At 36.2% G+C, this 24,698-nt stretch overlaps 1 protein-coding gene across 2 annotated transcripts in view; it reads left to right on the top strand.

Annotated features, from left to right (window-relative positions):
* ARHGAP32 (Rho GTPase activating protein 32) overlaps window positions 1-24,698 on the top strand; it is a 249,891-nt gene that overhangs the window by 199,014 nt on the left and 26,179 nt on the right. For both annotated transcript variants that reach the window (XM_066365224.1, XM_066365222.1), the window contains 4 exons: window positions 13,065-13,214; window positions 20,286-20,388; window positions 21,951-22,095; window positions 22,703-22,785. In XM_066365224.1, coding sequence (XP_066221321.1) covers window positions 13,065-13,214; window positions 20,286-20,388; window positions 21,951-22,095; window positions 22,703-22,785 — 481 coding nt within the window. The remainder of the gene's footprint in view (window positions 1-13,064; window positions 13,215-20,285; window positions 20,389-21,950; window positions 22,096-22,702; window positions 22,786-24,698) is intronic.

Genomic DNA, 24,698 nt, shown 5'->3' with positions numbered 1-24,698 from the left:
TAGGTGTGTTCCTTTACTAAAAGTCACTTCTAATAAGTTTATAGTATTCATGTGTTTATTACAGTTCTAAGAGGGAATTTGGCTGTGGCTTAGGGCTTTATAGTTTTTAATTTGGCATTTGCCTTCTCAGGTCTTTTGCAGTCATTTATATCCCTGCAGAGGACACAGGAAAAGTAGGAGTAAAGGGAACTCATCGTCTAAGTATTGATATAAAAGCAAGACTTTGAATGGTGCTTGTCAACTTAGTGTGCCACATTTAAACCTTAAAAACTAAACAAGAGAAACTATAATCGTCTTGATAGATGCAGAGAGATCATTTGATAACAAGTTTAACACCTGTTCATAAATATATTAGAAATTAGACCTAAGGAATTTCTTTAATATATTTAAGATTTCTACCCCAAACCACAAGAAAATTTTATTAGTAGTGAGACATAAGAAATAATCGATTTAAAGTCAGGAAGGAGATGATCATTTTTTTGGAGGAGTAATGAAGTTAGACAAAAAGAAATAAAAGGACCAGAAAAGAAGAAACAAATCTGAATTTTTTGTAGATGATTGCATACAAATCCAGAAGACTCTACAGTCAAATTATTAGAAGTAATAACAGAATTAAGCAGGGTTGCTGTAAAGTAGAGATGACACAATGCCATTAAAAACATGTACCATTTACTAAGCTTTTTTTCTCTCTAGCACAAAGTGCTTAATACGCTTCCTTAATCCTCCCAACAATCCTGTTAGGTAGTTGCCATTTTAAACTTCTCCACAATAAGGGAAATGAAGGACTGCGAGTTGGGTACTTTGTTCACTGTCATACAGCTGGAAGTCTCAGCGGCACGAGTGGAATCCTGGCCATCTCACACATCGTCCTAATTGCATTTCTGTACACTAGTGATAAACGATAGGCAAATACAACTTAGAAAACAATACCATTTACAAAGGCAACAAAAATCCCAAAGTTCCCAAGAATACCTATACCTAAAGTATATAAGACCTTTATGGAAAAAGATGAGAAAAATTTACTGAAGGACATAAAAGTAATGGGAAAGCTCACTATTCCAAAGAAGTCAATTCTTCAAAACATTCTATAATTCAGTGCAGCTTTAATCAATTTCCCAAAGTTTTTTTTTTCCTTTCATAATTTGACAGGCTGATTCTAAAATTCATACGAAAGTAAAGGGCTAAAAATATAAAGGGAATTTTGAAGAATAAGTAAGTGAAGGGATTTATCTATCCACATACTAAGACTTATAAACTCTTAGAAATTAAGAAAGTGAGGTATTGATGGGTAAATTCTCTTACATATTATATGTTTTTCATAAAAGAATCAATCTCACAAATCAGTGGAGAGAGCATTATTTAAAGATGAGAAAACAATTGATTATGCATATATGTATAAGGAAGAAATAATATGATTGTATGTCTACCTCACACCAAACACATAAAAAAGTTCAAAGTCAACTAAAAAATGAAAAAAATAAAAAAGTTTACGAAAAAAGAGTTTAGAGAAAATAGGACAATTTGTTCATGACCTTGGGTAGAGAAAGATATCTTAAATCATGGAAACCTATATTTTTTGACATGCAAAATTTTATACAATAGAAGATAAACCACATGTGGGAGAAGATGTTTATAATATGTATAATTGACAAAGGGTTCATTTCCAGATTATATAAAGAATTTTTGCCTATCATTAAGAAAGACAACCAAATAGTAAAATGGGCAATGAGTGAACAGTTATTTCTCTGAAGAGAAAAATTGAATGGCAAGCACAGAGATGCATATTTAAGAGAAATAAAATTTTAGACTAATCAGATTGGCAAAAATTAAGAATGTAGATAGAACTAAATAGGACAAGAAATGAAGAATGGTGACCCAAAAACACATTTTATGGGAGTATATATTGGTAAATCATTTTAGAGAATATTTTTGCAAAGTTGAAAATAAAATACTCTGCATCCCAACAATCCTACTCCTAAACATGGCTGCCAGAGAAGTTCTCTCACTTGTGCACAGGGAGATACTTATAACATTTTCCATTTCCTTATTGATTGTAATAATAAAAACTTGGAGACTTTCTAAATGACAGTCATAGGAGAATGGATATATACTGTACTTCTGAAGAGGTTTGATATAATATTTCATTTCTCTGAATTTTAAAAACATGCAGAATGGTAGTATATATTATTTGTGGCTCTATACTCATGTAGTTAAAGTATAAAAGCATGATTGGAAATAATGAATACTAAATTCAGAATCAGGTTCTCTCCACAGGAGAAGAGGATTAAGGAAAATACACAATCCTTTTTTTTTTTTTTAATTTTAAAAAATGGGAAACAAATGAAGTAGTTTGGGTAAATGTTAATATGTGAAAAAACTAAATGGGTACATGAATATTCGCCATATTTATTCCCTTGAACTTTTCAGTATACTTGAAGTATTGAATAATTTTATTTTTATTTATTTATTTATTTTGTTAGAAGCAGGGAGGTAGTCAGACAGACTCCTGCATGTGCCCGACCAGGATCCACCTGGCATACCCACCAGGGGGTGATGCTCTGCCCATCTGGGGCATTGCTCCATTGCAACTGGAGCCATACTAGCACCTGAGGTGAAGGCCATGGAGCCATCCTCAGTGCCCAGGCCAACTTTGCTCCAGTGGAGCCTTGGCTGCGGGAGGAGAAGAGAGAGACAGAAAGACAGGGAAGGGGGAGGGGTGGAGAAGCAGATGGGCGTTTCTCCTGTGTGCCCTGACCAGGAATCGAACCTGGGACTTCCACACATCAGGCCAATACTCTTGAGTAATTTTATAAAGTATATTTACTTTGGGCTGTAATACTTCTATTAGTCTTTTTTTTTTTTTTTGCATTTTTCCGAAGCTGGAAACGGGGAGGCAGTCAGACAGACTCCCGCATGCGCCCGACGGGGATCCACCCGGCATGCCCACCAGGGGGCCATGCTCTGCCCCTCTGGGGCGTCGCTCTGTTGCATCCAGAGCCATTCTAGCACCTGAGGCAGAGGCCACAGAGCCATCCTCAGCACCCGGGCCATCTTTGCTCCAATGGAGCCTCGGCTGCGGGAAGGGTTAGAGAGAGACAGAGAGGAAGGAGAGGGGGAGGGATGGAGAAGCAGATGGGCGCTTCTCCTGTGTGCCCTGGCCGGGAATCGAACCTGGGACTCCTACACGCCAGGCCGACACTCTACCACTGAGCCAACCAGCCAGGGCCTCTATTAGTCTTTTAGCTCTTGATTACCCAGGGTAATTATGACCCCAAGACTATTTCTGGTTGTGTTTTTTAATTAATTTGTCTTGAAAACAGTCTCTAAAGACTTGTATTCATACAAAGCTAGTGATCTATGGACCAGTAGCCTTTTCAGTAGTAATCAGGTTAAAACTAATCATAATACAATAGGCTTTTTGTTTGAGCAGTTATTTTTTTATTTTTTTATTTTTCTGAAGTGAGAAGCGGAAAGGTAGGCAGACAGACTCCCACATGCTCTCGACCGGGATCCACCTGGCATGCCCACCAGGGGGTGATGCTCTGCCCATCTGGGGCTTTGCTCCCCTGTGACCAGGCGCCATCCTCAGTGCCTGAGGCGGAGGCCATTGAGCCATCTTCAGCGCCTGGGCCAACTTTGCTCCAATGGAGTCTTGATTGCTGGGGGGGGGACAAGAGATAGAAAAGAGAGAGAGAAGGGTGAGAATCAGATGTGCGCTTCTCCTATGTGCCCTGAACAGGAATCAAACCTGAGACTTCCACACACTGGGCTGATGCTCAACCACTGAACCGACTGGCCAGGGCTTTTTTTTTTAATTCAGTTTTTAGATATCCTTTTGAAGAGCAGAGTTTTTACCATTAGTTTGTATATTTGACAAAGAAAAAAATCAATTTGACATTGCTCAAAGAAAATTTTTTCCATATTTATTGTTATAAATATATTATGCCTTAAATAAAAGTTTATAGAATCTTATATAAAAATTCAAATCTTTTTCTATTTAGTTAAAATATTTCTTTGTATCCTCCCCCCCCCCCCTCAGTTTGGATTTTTGTTTTGTGGTTATCATAAAGTTTGTTTAAAATGTCTCATGGTTCTTGGCCCTGGCCAGTTTGGTTAGTGGTAGACCATCAGCCTGGCATGTGGATATCCCAGGTTCAATTTCTGGTAGGGGTACACAGGAGAAATGACCATCTGTTTCTCCACCCCTCCTCCTCCCCCTTTTCTCTCTTTCTCTCCTGCAGCCATGGCTCAATTGGTTTGAGCAAGTTGGCCCTCGGTACTGAGGATGGCTCTATGGCCTCTCCTCAGGTGCTAAATAGGTCGGTTAGTGAGCAACATAGCAACAGCTCCAGATGGGCAGAGCATCGCCCAGAAGGGGGCTTGCCAGGTGGATCCCAGTCTGGGTACATGTGAGAGTCTATCTCTCTGCCTCCCTGCCTTTCACTTAAAAAAAAAGGTCTCATGGTCCATTTTCTTCTGATAACATCTTATCTCTTTTTTTGTGACAGAGACAGAGAGAAACAGAGAGACAGAGAGAGGGACAGACAGGCAGGAAGGGAGAGATGAGAAGCATCAATTCTTCATTGCAACACCTTAGTTGTTCATTGATTGCTTTCTCATATGTGCCTTGACTGGAGGCTCCAGCAGAGCAAGGGACCCTTTGCTCATACCAGCAACCTTGGGCTCAAGCCAGCGACCTTTGGGCTCAAACCAACAAGCATGGGGTCATGTCTATGATCCCATGCTCAAGTCAGTGAACTGGTAAGCCCGTGCTCAAGATGGTGACCTTGGGGTTTCAAACCTGGGTCCTCTGTGCCCCAGTCCGACTCTTGATCCACTGCGCCACTGCATGGTCAAGCTAACATTTTATCTTTATTTGCCTATTTAAGTTCTGTCTTTTTCCTTCTTCCCTTTTACATTTTTGTTGTCACAAATTATCCCTTTTTGTGTTGTGTTCATTACTAAATTGAAGTAGCTGTTATTTTTGCTTTTCTTTTAGCCTTCATATTATAATTAAGTGTTGAACACCCTATACTGAAACAGAGTTGCCATTCTTCTGTTTCTGTTTGTCACCTTACTCAAAGTTTTGTTTACTTCTGTCTTTGTTTCAGGTAGAAGAGCTCCTTTCAACTTTCTTGTAATGTAGGTCTTGTATTGGTAAATTTCTTCAGCTTTTGTTTGGGAAAGTTTTTATTTCCCCTTAATATCCAAAGAATAATTGGTTATTTCTCTCTCTCTCTCTCTCTCTCTCTCTCTCTCTCTCTCTCTCTCTTATAGAGACACAGAGTCAGAGAGAGGGATAGATAGGGACAGACAGGAATGGAGAGAAATGAAAAGCATCAATCATCAGATTTTCGTTGCAACACCTTAGTTCATTGATTGCTTTCTCATATGTGCCTTGACCATGGGGCTACAGCAGACTGAGTAACCCCTTGCTCAAGCCAGAGACCTTGGGTCCAAGCTGGTGAGCTTTGTTCAAAACAGATGAGCCCGCGCTCAAGCTGGCAACCTTGGGGTCTCTAACCTGTGTCCTCCGCATGCCAGTCCGATGCTTTGTCCACTGCGCCACCGCCTGGTCAGGCTATTTTTCTCTCTTAATAAATTTTTTTAAATTCAGTGAGAGGAGAGGAAGCAGAGAGACTCCCGCATGTGCCCCAACCATGATCCACCTGGCAAGCCCACTAGGGGATGATGCTTTGCCCATCTGGGACATTGTTCCATTGCTCAGCAACTGAGCTCTTCTTAGTGCCTGAGGTGGAGGCCATGGAGCCATCCTCAGCGCCTGGAGTCAACTCGCTCAAGTTGAGCCAGGAGAGAGAGAGAAGTAAGAGGTGGAGGGAGAGGGGTGGTGAAGCAGATGGGCACTTTTCCTATGTGCTCTGACTGGGAATCGAACCCAGGACATCCACATGCTGGGCCAAAGCTCTAATACTGAGCCAAGTGGCCAGGGCCCCTCTCTTAATATTTTGAATGTATTATAATCCTCTTTCATTTGAATCATTTCTAGGGTTTTATCTTCAAGCTTACTAATTCTCTCTACCATTGAATCTGTTCTATTCCAATACTCTGGAATTCTTCATCTCATTATTGAGTCTTTCAGTTCTAGGATTTTTTCTTTTTTAAAATTAAGTGAGCTGTGAGAGTCAGGAAGGCAGAGGACAGGACTCCCACATGCGCCCCAACTGGGATCTACCCAGCAAGCCCACTAGGGGGAGATGCTCTGCCTGTCTGGGATATTGCTCCATTGCTCAGCAACTGAGCTCTTCTCAGCACCTGAGGCAGAGCCATGGAGCCATCCTCAGTGCCTGAGGCTGACTCATTCCAACTGAGCCATGGCTGCAGGAGGAGAAGAGAGAGAGAGAGAAGCGAGAGGGGGAGGTGTTGAGAAGCAGAGGGCTCCTCTCCTGTGTGCCTTGACCGGGAATCGAACCTGGCCCTTCCACATACCAGGCCAACATTCTACCGCTGAACCAACTAGCCAGAGCCCAGCTCCAGGATTTTGTTTGGTTCTTTTTCAGAGTTTCAATCTCTTTGATAAAGTACTCTTTCTGCTAATTAGTTTTCTTCCTGAGCTGATTAAACTTCCTGTGTTTTATTGTATTTCATTGAGTTTCTTCATACTGAAATTTAAATTCTTTGTCATTTTAAATCACAATCTACCTTAACTGAGTTTAGTTTCTGGAGAGTTGATACATTTTTTTGATACTGTGTTACTTTGGTTGTTCATGGTGTTTGATGTGCTATTCCTCTGCCAGCTCATTTTAAGTAGTAAACACCTTTCTTATTGGTATTAACAATTCAGCAGGTTGATAATTAGAGGTCTTTTGTTTTTTCAGTAGCTGGTGCTATAGTGCAAGTTTTTGGTTTCTCTTACCAAGCCCTGCCTGTACCTCCGGGATCTCTGTGCCCTTCCTCTGTCTGCAACTTGGGGAAGTGTGTGTGTGTGTGTGTGGGGGGGGGGGTATAGGAATCATTGCTGTAGTCATGGGCATCGTGGCCTGAGTAACTGGGTGCCCTGCTGTGCCTGGGTCACCTGAGTCTTGGGACACTGCCACTGTGGGGATGTGGCAGTTGCGAGGGCTGCCGAGTTTGCAAAGTGATCTCTACCTGCTGCTACCTGATTTTCTACGGCTGCTGGCACTTCACTGCTGCTTCCAGACTCTCTCATAGTCTGAGCACCACCATAATTGGTGGAGAAAGCCAGATTCATGGACGCTTAGGCTGCTGATGCCTCTTACCCATGCCAGGCTGCTCGCTGTTTATAGGGCTGTACCCTGACTCCTTCAATATGACCATGTTGGCTGGGGCTGTGGGTTCAGCTGAGGTGTCTGAGGAGTCAGTGTTGTGGGTTCTGTCTCTTAGCATTGTACCTTTTCTATGGGTGCCAACACACCCACCTTCAGAGATACTGCTGTGTGCATCTTTCGGGAATCTCCTCACTGAGCAGAGGAACCTTTGTTGTGTTAAAAGTGTCCTACTAGCAGTAAATTGAAGAGGAGATAGATATATCAGGGTCCTCTCACTCTGCCATGATGCTCAAAATATTTCAAAGTCTGCAACAGAGACTTAGAATTTGGGAAGTTATAAGAGATCCTGAATATCATGTAGTCCATTTGCCTGTACTTTTGTGCTCTCTGTTAAATTTCCACAAGTGTTTGAAAACTTGGAACAAAAGAAGGATTTGTGTACAACTGTGAAAATCCATTGGACACGCTACACATTACACACATTCTTCATTATATCCTAGGTTTAATCAGACGCTCTTTTCAAGTATTATGAGTCCCATCCCTACCCTCCCATTTTGTCTGTTTTGACTCCCTGAATTTATTACAGATCCTAGAACATGATGCAGCTAATGAAATAAGCTGAATGCTAAGACCTTTATCTGGTACAAATCATCTTCCTTTAATTTCATGAGAAATTAATTCAAACCCAGACTTTTCTCAAACCAGTCTAGATTTGTGAGACCCACTTTAGAGAACCCTAGTTTAGATGAAATTTTAGGAGAAAATAATTCTTTGGTTTTGCTAGGGAAATATTATATTTTGTAATTAAAACCAGCCAGTGCCCCACTCCCCTGTGTCAGAGATCACTGTGGCTTACTGACCTGTGTGTCTTTATTGTACCTTGTAAACTGGTTATTGGTGTAATAAAGATTTGCCTTGGAGCTGTTAAGTTGGTCGTATTGCTAAAGCTTTTAACTACTGGAAGGACTGGTTTGGCTGGGTTTGTCTCAGGGTTGAAAAAAGATTGCAGATATAAACTGTCATGTCTAAATAACATAGAAGAATTTAACATTGAGGCACATGTTGCATTTTAACACTAGAATGGGGAAATTGAATATAAAATGCCATGATTTGCTTTGAATATAAAATGGTATTGTTTTCTGTTTTATTTTTGATGTATTGTATCTGTGGAAATGTCTTTGCTATTATTTTCATTTCCCTAATCCAGCATTTTAGTGGACTTTATCCTTTACACCCTTCCCACCGCATGCAGTGGTTCTCAGTTGAAATGGCTTTATAAGCACTGTACTGTCTAAACCAAGCCCCGTTCTGCCTCCTTCAGTGGAAGTCTTATGATAGTGATATTATTTCAGATTTCTATTCCTCAAAAGATAATTTTACTCACTAGTTCACTTGTTTGCTATAAAGTAATGGGTTGGAGACAGTGTTAGTGTCTAAAATAAGCTCATTTTTGCCATTTTATTGTCTAAGAAATGAAAAGAAAATATAAAATGAAGACAATATGAGGAGATTTATATTTGGAAATATATTTGAGTATAACTAAATTGAATAGTTATGTTAGCTTATACTTAAATTAATTTATATTTGTTTAAATTTCCAGTGCAGTATAATTTATCTATCTTGACAGATAAATGATTATTTAATTGTGGATGCCAGAGCTTTTGCCTACATGATCTCTACCACAGTGGGTTAGAATTTCATTTATACAAAATAACAGCAAGACAAACTGTGTGCAATGCGCTTAATTTTTCTTTGAGGACTTAGTAACCATTTAAGATTATCTAGTCACCATTATGAATGTTAGTTATTACAGTGTCTCATATTGGAACATAGATTGTTAGGGAGAGAATATATCCACCACACTCTGACTACAAGTTTAAAATAAATTTTTTAAAAAATTATTGATTGATATTAGAGAGAGAGCGGAATGGGGTGGGGGAGAGAAACATCGATTTGTTTCACCCATTTACACATTCACTGGTTGACTCTTGTATGTGCTCTGACCAGGGATTGAACCTGCAACTTTGGCATGTCGGGACAACGTTCTAACCACCTGAGATACCTGGCCAGGAATTCACGTTTAGATTTAAAGTACCCAGTGTATTCAGTGATGTTTTTTGGAAAGGTAACAGAAGCAAGTTGGCCACACAGAGTAAAAGCCAGGTTTCACACATAATCCACCATTTTCCAGAACCTTCAAGTACAAAATGTGGGCTCAGAGTGCTAATGACACTTTCCACTGCTCCTTATTTTGTGCGTTTTTGGAGCACTTAGTTGAGCCTGACATTTTAGGAAAAATAAACATAAAGTCTTTCCCCTAACAAGAAGGGATGGCCAAGTGTCCTTGCTCTTGAGCAAAACTTAGCATGCTGGAGGCAGAGTCAGAGCTCCCTGGTGTCCTGGGAGGTCTAGTTCTTCACAGGCTGCCCTCTGGCCAGTGTGATTTTATTGTGTATGAGTGTTTGATTGGAGGAGCATAATTATAAATCTATATCTGCATAGTTATTATTGAATTGTGAATGTGTAAATTTCCTGGTCAATATATAACTCATTTCAATCAATAATTCCAGGTATGATACTGCTAATTGATGTGAAAGAAATAAAAATATTTCTTTCTCTACTAGTGAGGATCCTGTTCACTATGGCAATGTACTCATGCAGTTATTTAAATAGTCTACCTCTGTTTGTACTGAAAATTGTCGCTCTCTTCCTTCCTTCCTTTCTTCTGGGAAGTGTTACTATGGACTTACATTATTTTAGTTATTTGATGTTTCACCATAAGTTATAGTCACTCTGTGTGATGTTTGAATTTTGTTGATGTCCAAAAGCTGCCTGGTGGGAGTTTGTTCAACTCACTCCTGTTCGCATGACTCCCATCAGGTCTGGGATACGCTGGCTTTGCGTACCTCTCCAACCTCATTTCATACTACTGTTCTTTGGCTCACTAATTCACATGTTCCAGTTCAGATGTGACTTCCTCGGATCTTCCTGACCATCCTATTCAATGCTGTTTCTTTCCACTCGTCACTATTACTTCACTGTCTCTATTTCCTTACTAGCATTTAAAAGCAGTCTGATGTGACTGTGTTGTCTTAAATTGGGCAATATGATATAGTGGCTTCGAGCTTGGGTTTTGAGCTGGACCACCTGATTTTGAGTCCTGGTTTTGTGACCTTGGACATGTTAGTTAGTACTTCGTGCCTGAGTTTCTTCATCAAAATATGGGGATAATATTTTCCTTATTATGGGTCTATGAGAAATGAATGATTAATATGAATAAACACTTGTACAGTTGCTTAGTATTTAGTACATGTAAAATAAATGTTGACCATATTAATATTATTTAATTGTTCATTGTCTTTCTCCCCTCAGTAAGCTCTGTGACAGCAAAGGAGTTGTCTCTCTGTTCCCTGCTGTAATCTCAAGAGTTCGAACAGTTTCCAAGGAATAGTGGGCATTTACCTATTTGTTGCTGAATGAATAACAGTTAACATTCTCATTCCTTTGCAACATTCTTGGAAATCTGAGACTAAAAGAATGTTTTCTCATATATATCTTATGCAATGTCAAATTCAGCAGAAATTTTCATCAAATTTGGCAACTAAATATGAATGCCTGTCGCTAACATGTATCTTGGAAATTTTGATAAATTATTACGACTAGAAAAAGAAATCAGGCTTGCCTGATGTTAAGGCACATATGGGAGTTTATGCTTCCTGCTTCTCCCCCTTCTCTGTCTCTCTCTCTCTCTCTCTCTTTCTAAAAATGAATAAATAAAGTGTAAAAAATTTTTAAAAATCAGAAATTTCTTATCAGAAAAAGGGTAGAATTATCATATCTACTTTGACATAGTTATATACCCATGAAATCCAAAAGGATCAACTAATATCCTTCTAAAATTGCTGAGAGTTTCGTAAATGATTAGCTTTGAGCTATACATAAATTATTTTCTAGCATAACAGTAATTAGCAGATGACGAAAAGTATCATTCTATCAGTGCAGCAAAAAAACATAAAATACTTAGTAATATCCCTAGCAAGACATGTAGAATGTATATGTTCATAAAGAAAATAAAACTTTACTGAGAAATATAAAAGGTTTAGAAAAATGATGGCATGCCCTGTTTCCAGGTAGAAATATAGTATAAATGAAAATTCTTCCAAATATATTTCTATGTTAATATATTAAGATACATAAATACATATAACTATAATGTAAAATGATTACAAGCCAAATTCATTTGTATTATTTTGTAAATCTTATCAAAACCATTTTTAAGTTTATTTAGAAAATGAGAGTGTACAGAAATGGTTTGATGGCCACTGTTCCACATAGACTCATAGCATACAACATGTTAGCAACTATGGGAGAGTAAAAGTCATACTGGTCCAGTAACTTCTAATATAGTAATATGATATAAGAGACATACTTCTGTAATTACCCAAGTGTGCTGTCTGTGCCTTACTAGAAAATAAGTGAGCATATCACTTAATTTTATAACAAGGAATCTCAGACACCAGAGAGGTTGTCATTTTCCAAAAGTTTCACAGCATGTCAGAGACATCAAAATTATAAAATTTTAATAATTTATATAGAAAAAATAAATTTCCCATTTAATCTGTGTATAGGCTGATTACTACCTTGTCCCAGTTTGCCCAGGACTTGCCTGGTTTTGGCACTTCAATATCATTTGTCAGGAAACTTCTCAATTATGGACAAACCAGTTAGAGTTAATTACCTCTGTACAGTGCATAGAAAAGATGCTTATGTCTGTAACTAGTGTTTCACATAAAATGAAAAGAAGTGAGTGGCAAATGTCTGATCTGGTCCAGAGTAACCCATTTAGTGGTAGAAATTACTCTCGGTGACAGAATTTCTATAGGAGTTCTTCATCAGTTCGAGGGATTTAATATTTGAGTTCACTCAAGAATCTATAGTAGGATTCAGTAAGACTCCCAGGAATCATCTGCAGACTGAGTAAGAGGATTGAGGCCGTGCAGCGTAGCCTTCTATCCAGAACTAATCTCTGAGCTGATGATATGTGTTGTTTGTTGAATGTTAGAGTAATTTACCCTGTAAGCTGCACTTAGAGATTTGTTTGCATTCAGTTCTTTCACTGTTGTCTTTCTAATATTTCAATCAGTGGAAATAGTTTACTGTGTATTAATTTACTTATCTCTTGCCTTGATATACAAAGGATTTTTTAGTAATGGAAGACCTAATGGTTTTTTATGTGTGTGTACTTTGTATTTATACGGCAATTAGTTTGACAAGTGTGTTCTGTACTGTAATGGGACTGTCCTTTTATAAAATGAAAAAAAGGGAGTTGACTTTCTGTTTGTTTTACTTTCCAGATTATAAATGCCATGAAAATGTGTAACTTTCAAATAAAATATTTTAGAAATTGACTAGAAGGGAAAAACACATCTACACCATTTTAAATCTCACTTACTATGAAGGTCTGCAAAGTAATATGTTAAGGGCACCAGTCATAATCCTGTAGCATCCATAAGTATGCATTGGAAAATGGCTGGTTTACCAAGCTTGATTTAGAAGTCACAGATTACAATGCTTAAATTTCCTCACAATCCCATCAAGTAAGATCACAGACTAGTGAGAAGACAGTGCAAAATTGTGACGTTATTTATAAATACCTGCTTTTCAAACTTCTGTGGAAATTTTCTACAGAATATGAAGTGTACTTTTACTAGGTTATTTTGCAGTCCGCCTGTTGAGATCTCCATTTCTTTTCACACTAAGCAAAAGTGTAACCTCTTGCTACCACTAAGGGATTTTCTCTGTATTACTGTTTTTTAGTGTCTAAAAAGCACGGCAAGCTCATCACCTTCTTACGCACCTTCATGAAGTCTCGTCCAACAAAGCAGAAGCTGAAGCAGCGGGGCATCTTGAAAGAGAGGGTGTTTGGTTGTGACCTGGGGGAGCACCTTCTGAATTCTGGGTTTGAAGGTAACAGTGAAGTTTATAATCTTGTCGTTTCAGTTTCTAACCTCTGTATTGATTTTCTATAACCAAGTGTGCAGTAGATGAGGGAAGTGCTATCTGTTCCGTTTAAGTTCAACAGCACTTCTTGAACATTCTCAGGTACTTATCGTAGTCCTGGGGATAGCTGAGGATAAAGAGAGGTCTACAGATGTATGTTGGCGTCAGAGATACTTCTGATCTGTTTAGGAAGAGTAAGACTTTCATGAAAAGGGCACAAGAGCACTGTTAGTTTGCATTATTTTTATATCTGCCCAGGTAGCTTTCTCAGTCAACTTTCTATTTTCACATTTTATTCTAAAACATTTCATTTCTTTTTGAAAAAATATAGTCATAATTTTGAGAATTTAAAATACCAAGGACTGACTGATCTTCCAGCTCTTATGGCTAGAAGTTTTAATTCCTTTCTCTGTAAGTCAAATTCTGACTCAAGTATTCAGTGGTTGGATGAATGGATGGAAGAGAATGAATGGATAGGAAGAAAGGAAAAATGGGGTTTTCCTTTGATTTTTTAAAAAATAGCACTTTCCTCTACTTGTTTTTATAGAGATGCTAAAATATTAAAGAAATATCTGAAGTACCTTTGTATAATGTTGATAATTTGTAAAAAAAAAAAAAAAAAAAAAAAAAAGATGAATTTTAAAATTCTGAATCCTGATGGGAAACTTCCCATTGTGCTTTTTAAGACCACTGATGAAAACTAGTGTCAATACCAATAAATATCAGGTTCAAATTAAGGCCTTATTCATTGGTTAAAGAATACCAGTGTACTTATAATAGGAATTTAATGCAAACTATCCCATATTTAATGAGAGAAGAATATAAAAAGTGTTATTCCCAAACTAATGTTAACTTACTGCAGTTACAAAAAAAAAGACACATGGAAAAATAAGCAATGAGAATATCAAAGATCATTGTAGGATAGGAGAAGTACAGCTTGGCTAATTATTGAAACATTATTCAAAACTAGAATGTTGTTATTATGGAGAATGGGATATAAATAAAACTGCTTAGAATGTTCAGAAGTATTCCTTATTGTAGATAAGACTCCACCATTATAAAGTATGGTTTTAAAACCAGATTGTGAGGAGGAAGGATTACTTGTTAAATATGTTTTGTGATAATGAAACAGGAATTTAAAAAAAAAGTCTCACTTTATCACGCTGAAAATTCTAAATGTATTAATGAATTAATTATTTTAAACTCATCAAAATACTAATATTTTGTTTTGAGATCAAAAAGGAATACTGTAATAACTTTCTCACATAAAAGAAATATAAAGGAAAAAATGGTCTCAAATATATATTTCCATATAATGAAAATAACAAATGTAAAGGAAAGGTACCATAGACAGGGAAAATGCTTCTAATATAATATATAAAAATATCATTCAGATTTGTGAAAAAATTAGGCCCCTAAGTAGAAGAATGAAGAAAAGATAAAAACATAATTTTCACAAGGAGTTAAATATTAAACAAAATACAGAAAAGTGTTTATACTCATTTGTAATCATGGAAATGTATCTGTAAGCAATTTTGCAATACCATTTTATATTGATAAACATTATTAGTCTAATAAACTGCTTTTCTAAATTATGATAATATTGACCATAATCAAATAGATAAATATTTCTCCAGCAAAATGTGTTTATTCAGAAAAAACAAAGAATTGGAATTTGAAACCATGCTCAAGCCCCAAAAAACAAAGGAGAAAGATGCTTTTTCCCCCCTGGATTTTGGAGTGGCTGTTGTAAACCCATTGTTCATTGGAGGAAATTGAAACTACAAATTATAGTGACTTTTCATTGGCTGAGTTATGGGAGTCTCCCACTGGCTGAGCTTGTACTGGGCTAGAAGGGGTCTTCCTTCTGCTGAGGTAATGGTGTCACTTCCTGTGATAAAAAAAGAAAATCACTTTCTGTTAGAGATGCAAGGTATGATTCTTCCTATTGGATTCAGTAGTGTGCGTTAAGTGACAGATGCCTACGAGTTCTTTCTTCTAGCCTCCTGACTTCATTTTATTTTATTTTTTATTAATTGATTTTAGAGAGAAAGAGGAAAAGTTATTTGTTGTTCCACTTAGTGGTGCACTCACTGGCCACTTCCTGGATGTGCCCCTGCTAGGGATGAACCTGCGGCCTGGTGTCTCGGGATGATGTTCTAACTGACTGAGCTACCTGGCCAGAGCCTGATGTCATTTTAAATGAGTTTTCTCTTTCTTAATTGTCATAATATCCAATCCAATAAAAAAAAATAGCAATTTTATCAATAGACATAAATTGTTGGTTTCAGGTAGTTCTGTGAATTGTTGATATTTTGTATGGTATATTTTGGTACTCCTAGCAAGAGACTTTATAGTGTTCTTTTCATCTAGCAATTCCCCTTAGGAATTCATTCTAAGGTTATATTTCAGTAGAAACAAAAGGTTCATTATAGCATTATGTATGAGAACAAAAAAAAACAAATACTAACTCTTAGGGTAATTGTTTATGATATAAATTATTAAGCTGTTAAAACTGTACATTTGAATACAGTATAAAAACTTTAAAATATAAAAGTATGGACACTTGGCCCTGGCCAGTTGGCTCAGCGTAGAGTGTAAGTCCGGAGTGTGGAAGTCCCGGGTTTGATTTCCAGTCAGGGCACACAGGAGAAGAGCCCATCTGCTTCTCCACCCTTCCCCCTCTTCTTTCTCTCTATCTCTCTCTTCCCCTCCCACTGCCAAGGCTCCATTGGAGCAAAGTTGGCCCGGGCACTGAGGACGGCTCCATGGCCTCCGCCTTAGGCACTAGAATGGCTCCACCACAAGGGGGCAATGCCCTAGATGGGCAGAGAATTGCCCCCTTGTGGGCATGCCAGGTGGATCCCAGTTGGGCACATGTGGGAATCTGACTGCATCCCCATTTCTAACTTCAGAAAAATGCAAAAAAAAAAAAAAAAAAGTATGGACACTTTAAAATGAAAAGAATGGATACTTAGGTTATATGTAAAATAAATATAAGTATGGTAGCTATTATATGTAGAGATTGATTTTTTTCCTTAGTTTTCCTACTTTTAAAAAATTTAAAAAAATTGATTGGGATGGGGAGAGAGAGAGAAGCATCAACTCATTTCACTTAGTTGTTCCATTTAGTTGTGCACTCATTGACTGCTTCTTGTACATGCCCAGATCAGGGGTTGAACCCACGACTTCTGTCTCTCCAGGCTGATGTTTTAACCACTAAGCCACCCAACTAGGACCTTTCTACTTTTTTAATTAAAAAGAAAAAAAATACTAGAAGAATATTAGAAATGAACAATACTCTTGAAGATAACTTTCAGCTAAAGGCTGATCCAGAGCAGAAAAATCTATGCAAAGGCATTAGAAAAAAATAAAGAAAAAAGTTAATTTGTGACATTACAGTGTTATTATAATTTGATAAATCTTGAAGACTGAAGTCAGATATATTCTAGTTGGCATATTAAAATAATTTTCTCTTTGATTGGGAATGGAAAATAAATATTCATATGAAGGCTACATCTGAATATTCAAATGAAGGCTAAATTAACACAAAAAGGGAAAGCTTTAAAATTTATCAACTAAAAATTTCATTACAAAAGAAACTGGTTTTTAGTATTATTGATTTATTATTTGTCTTTGATTTAATAAATATCTGAGGAATTAAGTTTTTTATGAATTTGAGACTCTATATAGTATAGGTAGTCTATAACTATAGACAATACCATGTATGTGTGTGTATGTATGTATATATATATAATAGTATATATATATATATATATATATATATATATAGACTATTTCAAGGCCTAAATTAAAACAAGCAGAATTGAATATATATTACATATAATATTTTGAAGTTCATGTGAAAATAATTAGAATAATCCTGAGGAGAAAGAATGATGTATTGGCATTATGCATACATAATTGTGAAGAGGGACGTTTTATAAGAATGGATAGATAACTACTGTGTATAATTGTTTTTCTTCATGATTGTTCTGTTTTAGTTGGGACTTTAACATATAAATATATAAAATAGATTTTGCATCAGATTTTTCTAAGAAGGAGGCCCATATCAGTATAATGTTTTGCTATGTGACTCATTCTCTGAATTGTATTTCTAGTCACTAATGAACTTTATAGAGATTATCCTGGTAGCACTTTCTAAGCTTTTGAGTACTTCCCTGTTGGAGCAAGAGACAACCCTGACCTGTTTCTTGTGTACAGAGTGTCAAAGAATTTGTGTAGGAGACTGACAAGGCATTTTACATATTCCTTTGTGATGCCTGGAGCCAGAATTTGCTCAGGATGATTGTGCAGTTTCAGCCACCAAATCCACAATGCTTATAACTGAATTGAGTGAAGGTTGTATCACAATTTTTACAGAACAGATTTAGAAAAAAAAAATCTCCCCCACATGGTACCTTTTTGTTGGATAGATCAGATTGGGCATCCTTAATTATGTAGTAAAATGTCTTTTGTTTCTTTTTCTTTTTGTATATCCTTTCTTTTATATTTCTTTTGCATTTCTTTTTGTTCAGTCTTGCTCCATTAATAGGAGGGAGTGTTTTCCAGTTTGTTTGCTATGCTCATTAGCTTTCACACATCAATTCAACAAGTTTTACTTGTACTTAAAAGTTTCTGGTGTATTTCCATTCTTAGTAAGTTTGATAGGAGAGAATGGATGCCAAGATTTAAAAAGAATACAAAACAGGTTTAATAACTGCTGTGTTCATGCTTTCCTTAACTACAATGAAATCTGTTCTAGTGGAACAGAGTTTTCAGATGTCATTGATTTTTTTTTAATGGGACTTATTTTATATGTTGCACATATTTGAAACTGAATTTCCTTACATGAGATTGCTTTAAAAAATTGAGAACTTTTTAGAAAACTAAGTAAAATTATATTTAGTATAAAATATATTTGAAACCTCAAGGTGAGGAAACTCTGTAGCCTGAACCTATTTGTGTTTGAGTTTTTTAAACTATTCTTTTTTACTAATTAAACAAGCAAACAAACAAACAAACAGAAACTTTATTATCAGAGCACAGTGGGAAAAAACAAGGCCCAAATAACCTGAAATTATTCCTTTAGGTAATCATATTTTCCTAACCAAAAATCCTGATGCACCTTCTAGTAAGTCACACTACTCCAAAGTACTCCTGACCTGGAAGCCACTACCTTGAGAATGAAATTTGAATTTTTTTTTTTTTGAAACTTGACTGTTTAATCTGTATTAAAGAAGACTCAATTTCCTCTCTGTAACTAGAGATAATGCTAGAATTTTTTGCATAGGATTTCTATGAGAATTAGTGTGAGTATCCTTTATAAATAAAGCAGTTAGTCTGTTACATTTACATGGTCAGTAATATAACTGCTTTAAAAATTATACAAAGCTAAGGTAAGTTTTATTATTATTTTTTAGTTATTATTTTTTAATTTTTTCATTGATTGAGAGAGGGAGAGGAATGAAGAGGGGCAGAGAGAGAAAAAAAAGCATCAACTCGTTCCACTTAGTTGTTCCATAGTTGTTCCATTTAGTTGGACATTCATTGGTTATTTCTTGTATGAGCCCTGACTGGGGATTGAACCTGCAACCTCTGCATGCCAGGATGACGCTCTATTCACTCGGCCACCTGGCTAGGGCCAGGTGTTTAAGTTAAATGTAAGTTATAGGGTCTAATAATTTAAAAGATAGAATATAGGAAGGACAACAAAAGGCAGAAAAACCAAGGAAAAGTCAGTAATGATAATAAAGAACTGATATACATCAAGTCCTGGGATAACATCACTTTTTTTGTTATAATTTTGTCAGATGCCACTGTAGGAACCTAACACTTAAAAAAAATTTTAATTGAATTTATTGGGGTGACATTGGTTAATAAAATTATATAGGTTTTAGGTGTACAGTTCTATAATACATTTTCTGTATATTGTATTAGGAACCTAACTCTTGTTTGTACTAATCAGCCTATGGTACAATTGGTTTCATTATACATCATTTCACTGAAAATTTGCAGAACCTCTTCACAGCAGTAAGTGAGGACTTACTATCTAATATAAATGAAATACATTAGCTAAAATTATCTTATTAAAGTATCATTTTATTCACCACTCTGTTTCATTTCTAGTGTAGTAGTGGTTCTTTGCAAACCAAATAATGTTCGTCCAGACACTTCTTTTCAGGGACTTTAACTAATACCATCAGTTGAACACATACTAAAAATTTATCAGTCTGTATTGCAAAACAAAGTTCAAATTTCAGCTATTATATATTTTTGAATGATTATAAAGAATTTTTTATTATATAGTTTGAATATTTTCGAGCCTGTAGGCCTGGAATAGTTGCCCATCTGTGTTAAATATTCAGTGAAGTAACCACAGAGCGTACCCTTCTTTCAACTTATTGTTCAAGTGCCCTTTGTAATGAGCTGATTATATGAAGTCAGAAGGTCAGTAATTATAATGTACGAATAGTCAGGAAACTAAGGTTTTAATCTACTTGAAATTGCTTTGACCTTTGCATTGTGTTGGTGTTTTGTTTATTGGATAAAATTAGAATTAGCACTAACTGAAAAAAATAACATTTTTAAAAGTGAAAAATTACAGCACTTTTAGGCAGTTATCTTGTTGGCATAAGCATTTAACTTTTTATATCTATTTACTATATATGCAGTTCAGCTGAACAGTTGTATTTTTTTTTTAATCTGGTGTGGTGGTAGGAATAATCAGTTCACCTTAGTGTTATAACGTGACTTAAATAAGTCTACCAGAGAAGATCTTAGCGAGACTATCCAATTTACCTATATATAACAAGATAGAGTCCGTTTGATTATTCAGAAGCAGTTATCTGGTTGAAATGTGAAATTAAGTAAACATGCTCTCATCATTTTTTTTGTAGTAGATTAACTTCACCCTCTACAACTTTAATTTGCAAATTTTATTTTGCTTCTGAGAACTAAGGTATTCTCATTTTGGGGGTGACTCCGTTTCAGTTGAATACTCCCAATTTAATCCACATCTTTAAAAATTCTCTCTAGTCCCCCAGGTCCTTCAAAGCTGTACCGCATTCATCGAGAGATACGGCATTGTGGATGGGATATACCGTCTCTCCGGCGTGGCCTCCAACATCCAGAGGCTGCGGTAAGACCTTACGTGGCGTTTTCCTTTCCGTCCCTATTGTAATTCATTAAAATGAAATTATTTCAACATCAAGTCTCTTTCATTCATAACCACAATTTTCAATACGGTAGTTTAGGAAAAGTAGGAAGTAATAATCATGGTTTCTGTATATATTTTCCTAAAGAGGTATCAGAAAACCATGTCCCCTTAACCGCTTCAGTACTTGTATTTTGTCTCTTTACAATATGTGAAGAGTTTAGCAAATTGAGTTTGAACCCGTGACCACCATGACAGATGAAATTTACATTATAACAGAATTATTCTTCAGTTTGGATTAAAATTGATGAGGGAAACTTTTTCTAATCACCTTTAACACTAGTTCTGTTGTATCTGCTCAAGTGTGCATGTATTACGTATTTCACATCCTCTCATCTTCCCAGACAGAAATAGTGCTCGCCTTTACACCAGCAATAGAAATTTTATTTTTGCTTAATCTCTTAGATTCTAGTTTTCCTTTAATTTTTCATTAGAGTGCATGGAAATTGCCATTTACTCCATTGGGGTTTTAGTATTCTAATTGACCACAGAGCTCATGTCCATTTTCAGAAATACATGTTGGAAAATACATAATTGATTATTTATTTTATTTTTTTGACAGAGTCAGAGAGGAACAGACAGGACAGACAGACAGACAGGAAAGGAGAGATGAGAAGCATCAGTTCTTCGTTGTGGCACCTTAGTTCATAGATTGCTTTCTCATATGTGCCTTGACCTGGGGTCTACAGCAGAGCAAGTGACCCCTTGATCAAGCCAGTGACCTTGGGCTTCAAGCCAGCGACCTTTGGACTCAATCAGCTACCATGGGGTCATGTCTGTGATTGTCCCAGTCCAATGCTCTATTTATACCCTGCGCCACCGCCTGGTCAGGCTATAATTGATTCTTGTACTGAAGACAATTGTTTTTACTTTCATTTGTAGCCAGTCTCACGTTTACTAAGACTTTCCACATACACTCATCCTCTGGCTTAATAAAGGGTCTCATGCCTATAGATTAATATTAATTAGCCTTCTAGAGAGTGGGCTTAATCTGTCCTAGCATTCTGAGCACAACTTTTATTTCATTCACTTTAATGACACAGATTTTATCATCTGTTAACGTTTGGTATTATCTGAGAATTGGTTTATACTGTTTCTGGCTTTCATATTAAGGGATTTGTGTGCCTAGTTGTTTTTGGACCAGCTGCCACTCAGTTCTAGTTTCCATAATTGCCAAAATATCAGATATTCACACCATTAGAAATTGAGTCCTGTTTTCAGGTATATGTATTAAGAGCTGCTCATTCATGTGCATTTCAAAGATTGGATGGCCATTTTAATTTTAAAGTATGCCCTTATTTTTCACATAGAAAAGTCTTATGAACACACATCCAATTACTACTGCCAGAGTCCAAATATAATCATTTGAAAAACACATTAATTCACTGAGGCTGAAGTTAACACTTTGGATATTGCTTTCTGTTTTAACATCATATTCTTGCTTTTCCTTTACTTCAGTAATTTTTTCACTCTGCTGTCTTTGTTAGCCATGAATTTGACTCTGAACATGTCCCCGACTTGACAAAAGAACCGTATGTTCAAGACATCCATTCTGTGGGCTCCCTCTGTAAGCTCTATTTTCGAGAGCTTCCAAACCCTCTGCTTACCTACCAGCTATATGAGAAGTTTTCAGTGAGTACAAATCACTTTCTTTTTCTTTTATTTTCATAAGTTTTATTTAGAAAATTAAATTTAACACAGTGACATTGATCAATAAGAGTGCATAGGTTTCAGGCAAACTTTTATGGCATTTGAACTGTTGATTATGTTGGGTGATGGGTATTCAAGTCACTTTTAAATCAAGTTCTGTTTGGAGTTTTGTGGTTTTGTTCAAAATGTATAAAAATTGATCTGTCACATAAGACATAGTTCTGTGACTAGAATGGCTTTTCTCTAAAGGAAACAAACAAAAACCAGTCATTGCTAGCGAGTTCATTGTTTTTGCTGTTTTCATTTTCATCCTTTTAGTTTCTGACTTTGAGCCATTACTCTTACCACACTGAATATGAGTTACATAAAGTTTTTAAAAAAAAATTCTTTTAATAGATTTCAATGTCCACAGAGTGTGAAAAAAAAATTTACTTCCTTGATACTAGATGGTGTTCCTCATCATTCAGCATCAAAGAATAGATAAAGTGATATATCTCAGAGTGAAAACTAAATTGTAAGTGAAGAACTTTCATTTTTACTGACAAAGTCCACTAGTTTATTTCACATTATGATTGTTTCATTGTTACAGGATGCTGTTTCAGCAGCAACGGATGAAGAAAGGCTGCTAAAAATCCATGATGTCATCCAGCAGCTCCCCCCTCCACACTACAGGTAAACCACGTGTAAAATGCCAGCCAAAAGTAGAAGTCAGTTGATGTATAAAAGTGCTTTTTTTCCTTTGGGTTTCTAACTATTTAAGTTTTCTGGGAATTCCAGCTATTTAAACTTTCATCTGCCCATACATAATTAGAGGATCAGGGAATATGCAGATACTCTAGTACTTTCAGCCTTTTGTATAGTGCATTTTCACCAATGAAATAAAAGTTGATTTTGCATCTCATTTGCATAATTAAACAACTTTCTTTGATGTGTTGGTTGCTTTTTTGATGTTCTTGTTTAATAAAAGAAAATGAAATGCTTCTTTTTTATCGCTTCATATTCTTCTTGAAATATCCCCTAATTTTTGTGAGCAATATAGTTTATCTACTATGTTTATCAACTCTAATTATATTTATATTTATATTTCTATCATAGTATATATATTATATATTTTCTTTATTATATGTAGATATTTCTCAAAATATATAGGCATTTCCCCTACTAATTACAAATATAGCTAGCTCCCTTGCTGTCAATTTAATATTTTCTATTGAAAATTACATGCCTTCTGCTATATTTATATGTTATTGTACATATGTTCTACTACATGTTTCTTAAATATACTATTTTATCCATTTTATATATAACCCCTCTAAAACACAAGCTCCTTGAGGCCATGAATTCTGTCTTATCATTATATTCTCGAAATAGAATTCTCAACATAGTAAATGTTCAGTATATATATTCCATATGTTTTTTAAAAAATTTTATGTAGAAAATTCAATTTAATGGAATGACAGTTTTCAATTAGAGTACATAGGTTTCAGGTAAACATTTCTATAATATTTGAACTGTTGATTATGTTGTGTACCCATCACCCAAAGTTAAATTATTTCCGTCACCTTTTATTTATTTCTCTTTACTCCCTTCCCACCACCCTCCTCCCAAATATCCCCCTCCCCCTGGTAACCACTTCACTTTTATCTATGTTCATGAGTCTCAGTTTTATATCCCACCTGTGTGTGAAATCATATAGTTTTTAGCTTTTTCTGATTTAGTTATTTCACTTAGTATAATGTTCTCAAGGTCCATTCATGTTGTCATAAATTGCAATATGTCATCATTTCTTATGACTGAGTAGCACTGCATTGTATATATGTACTACATCTTCTTTATCCAATCCTCTATCAAGGGACACTTTAGTTGTTTCCATGTCTTGGCCGTGTCGTTTTTTTGGGTAGGTACCCAGTAGAGGGATTGCTGGGTCATATGGTACTTCTAGTCTTAGTTTTTGAGGAACCACCATACTTTCTTCCAGTTTATATTTATACCAGCAGTGCATGATGGTTCCTTTTTCTCCACAGCCTCTCCAACATTTATTACCTGTCTTATTGATAATAGCCAATCTAACAGGTGTGAGGTGGTATCTCATTGTAGTTTTTTTTTTATTAAATTTAATGCAGTGACATTGATAAATCAGGGTACAGATGTTGAGAGAAAACATCTACAGATTATTTTGACATTTGATTATGCTGTATACTCCTCACCCAAAGTCAAATTGTCTACTGTCACCTTCTATCTGGTTTTCTTTGTGCCCCTCCCCCTCCCCCACACCCTCTCTCCTTCCTCACCCCATCCCCTCAAACCACCCCACCCACCCCTGTTACTATCACATTCTTGTCCATGTCTCTGAGTCTCATTTTTATGTCCCATCTATGTATGGATTCATATAGTTCTTAGTTTTTTCTGATTTACTTATTTCACTCCGTATAATGTTATCAAGGTCCATCCATGTTATTGTATTTTTGTTTTTGGTTTTTGTTTTTTTGTGTGTTTTTTTTTTGTATTTTTCTGAAGCTGGAAACGGGGAGAGACAGTCAGACAGACTCCCGCATGCGCCTGACCGGGATCCACCCGGCACGCCC

This window comes from Saccopteryx leptura, chromosome 2 (assembly GCF_036850995.1).
Source record: "Saccopteryx leptura isolate mSacLep1 chromosome 2, mSacLep1_pri_phased_curated, whole genome shotgun sequence".
In the NCBI taxonomy this organism is placed as follows: domain Eukaryota; kingdom Metazoa; phylum Chordata; class Mammalia; order Chiroptera; family Emballonuridae; genus Saccopteryx; species Saccopteryx leptura.
Note: the sequence above shows the minus strand (reverse complement) of the source record. Positions and strands in the feature narration are given on the sequence as shown.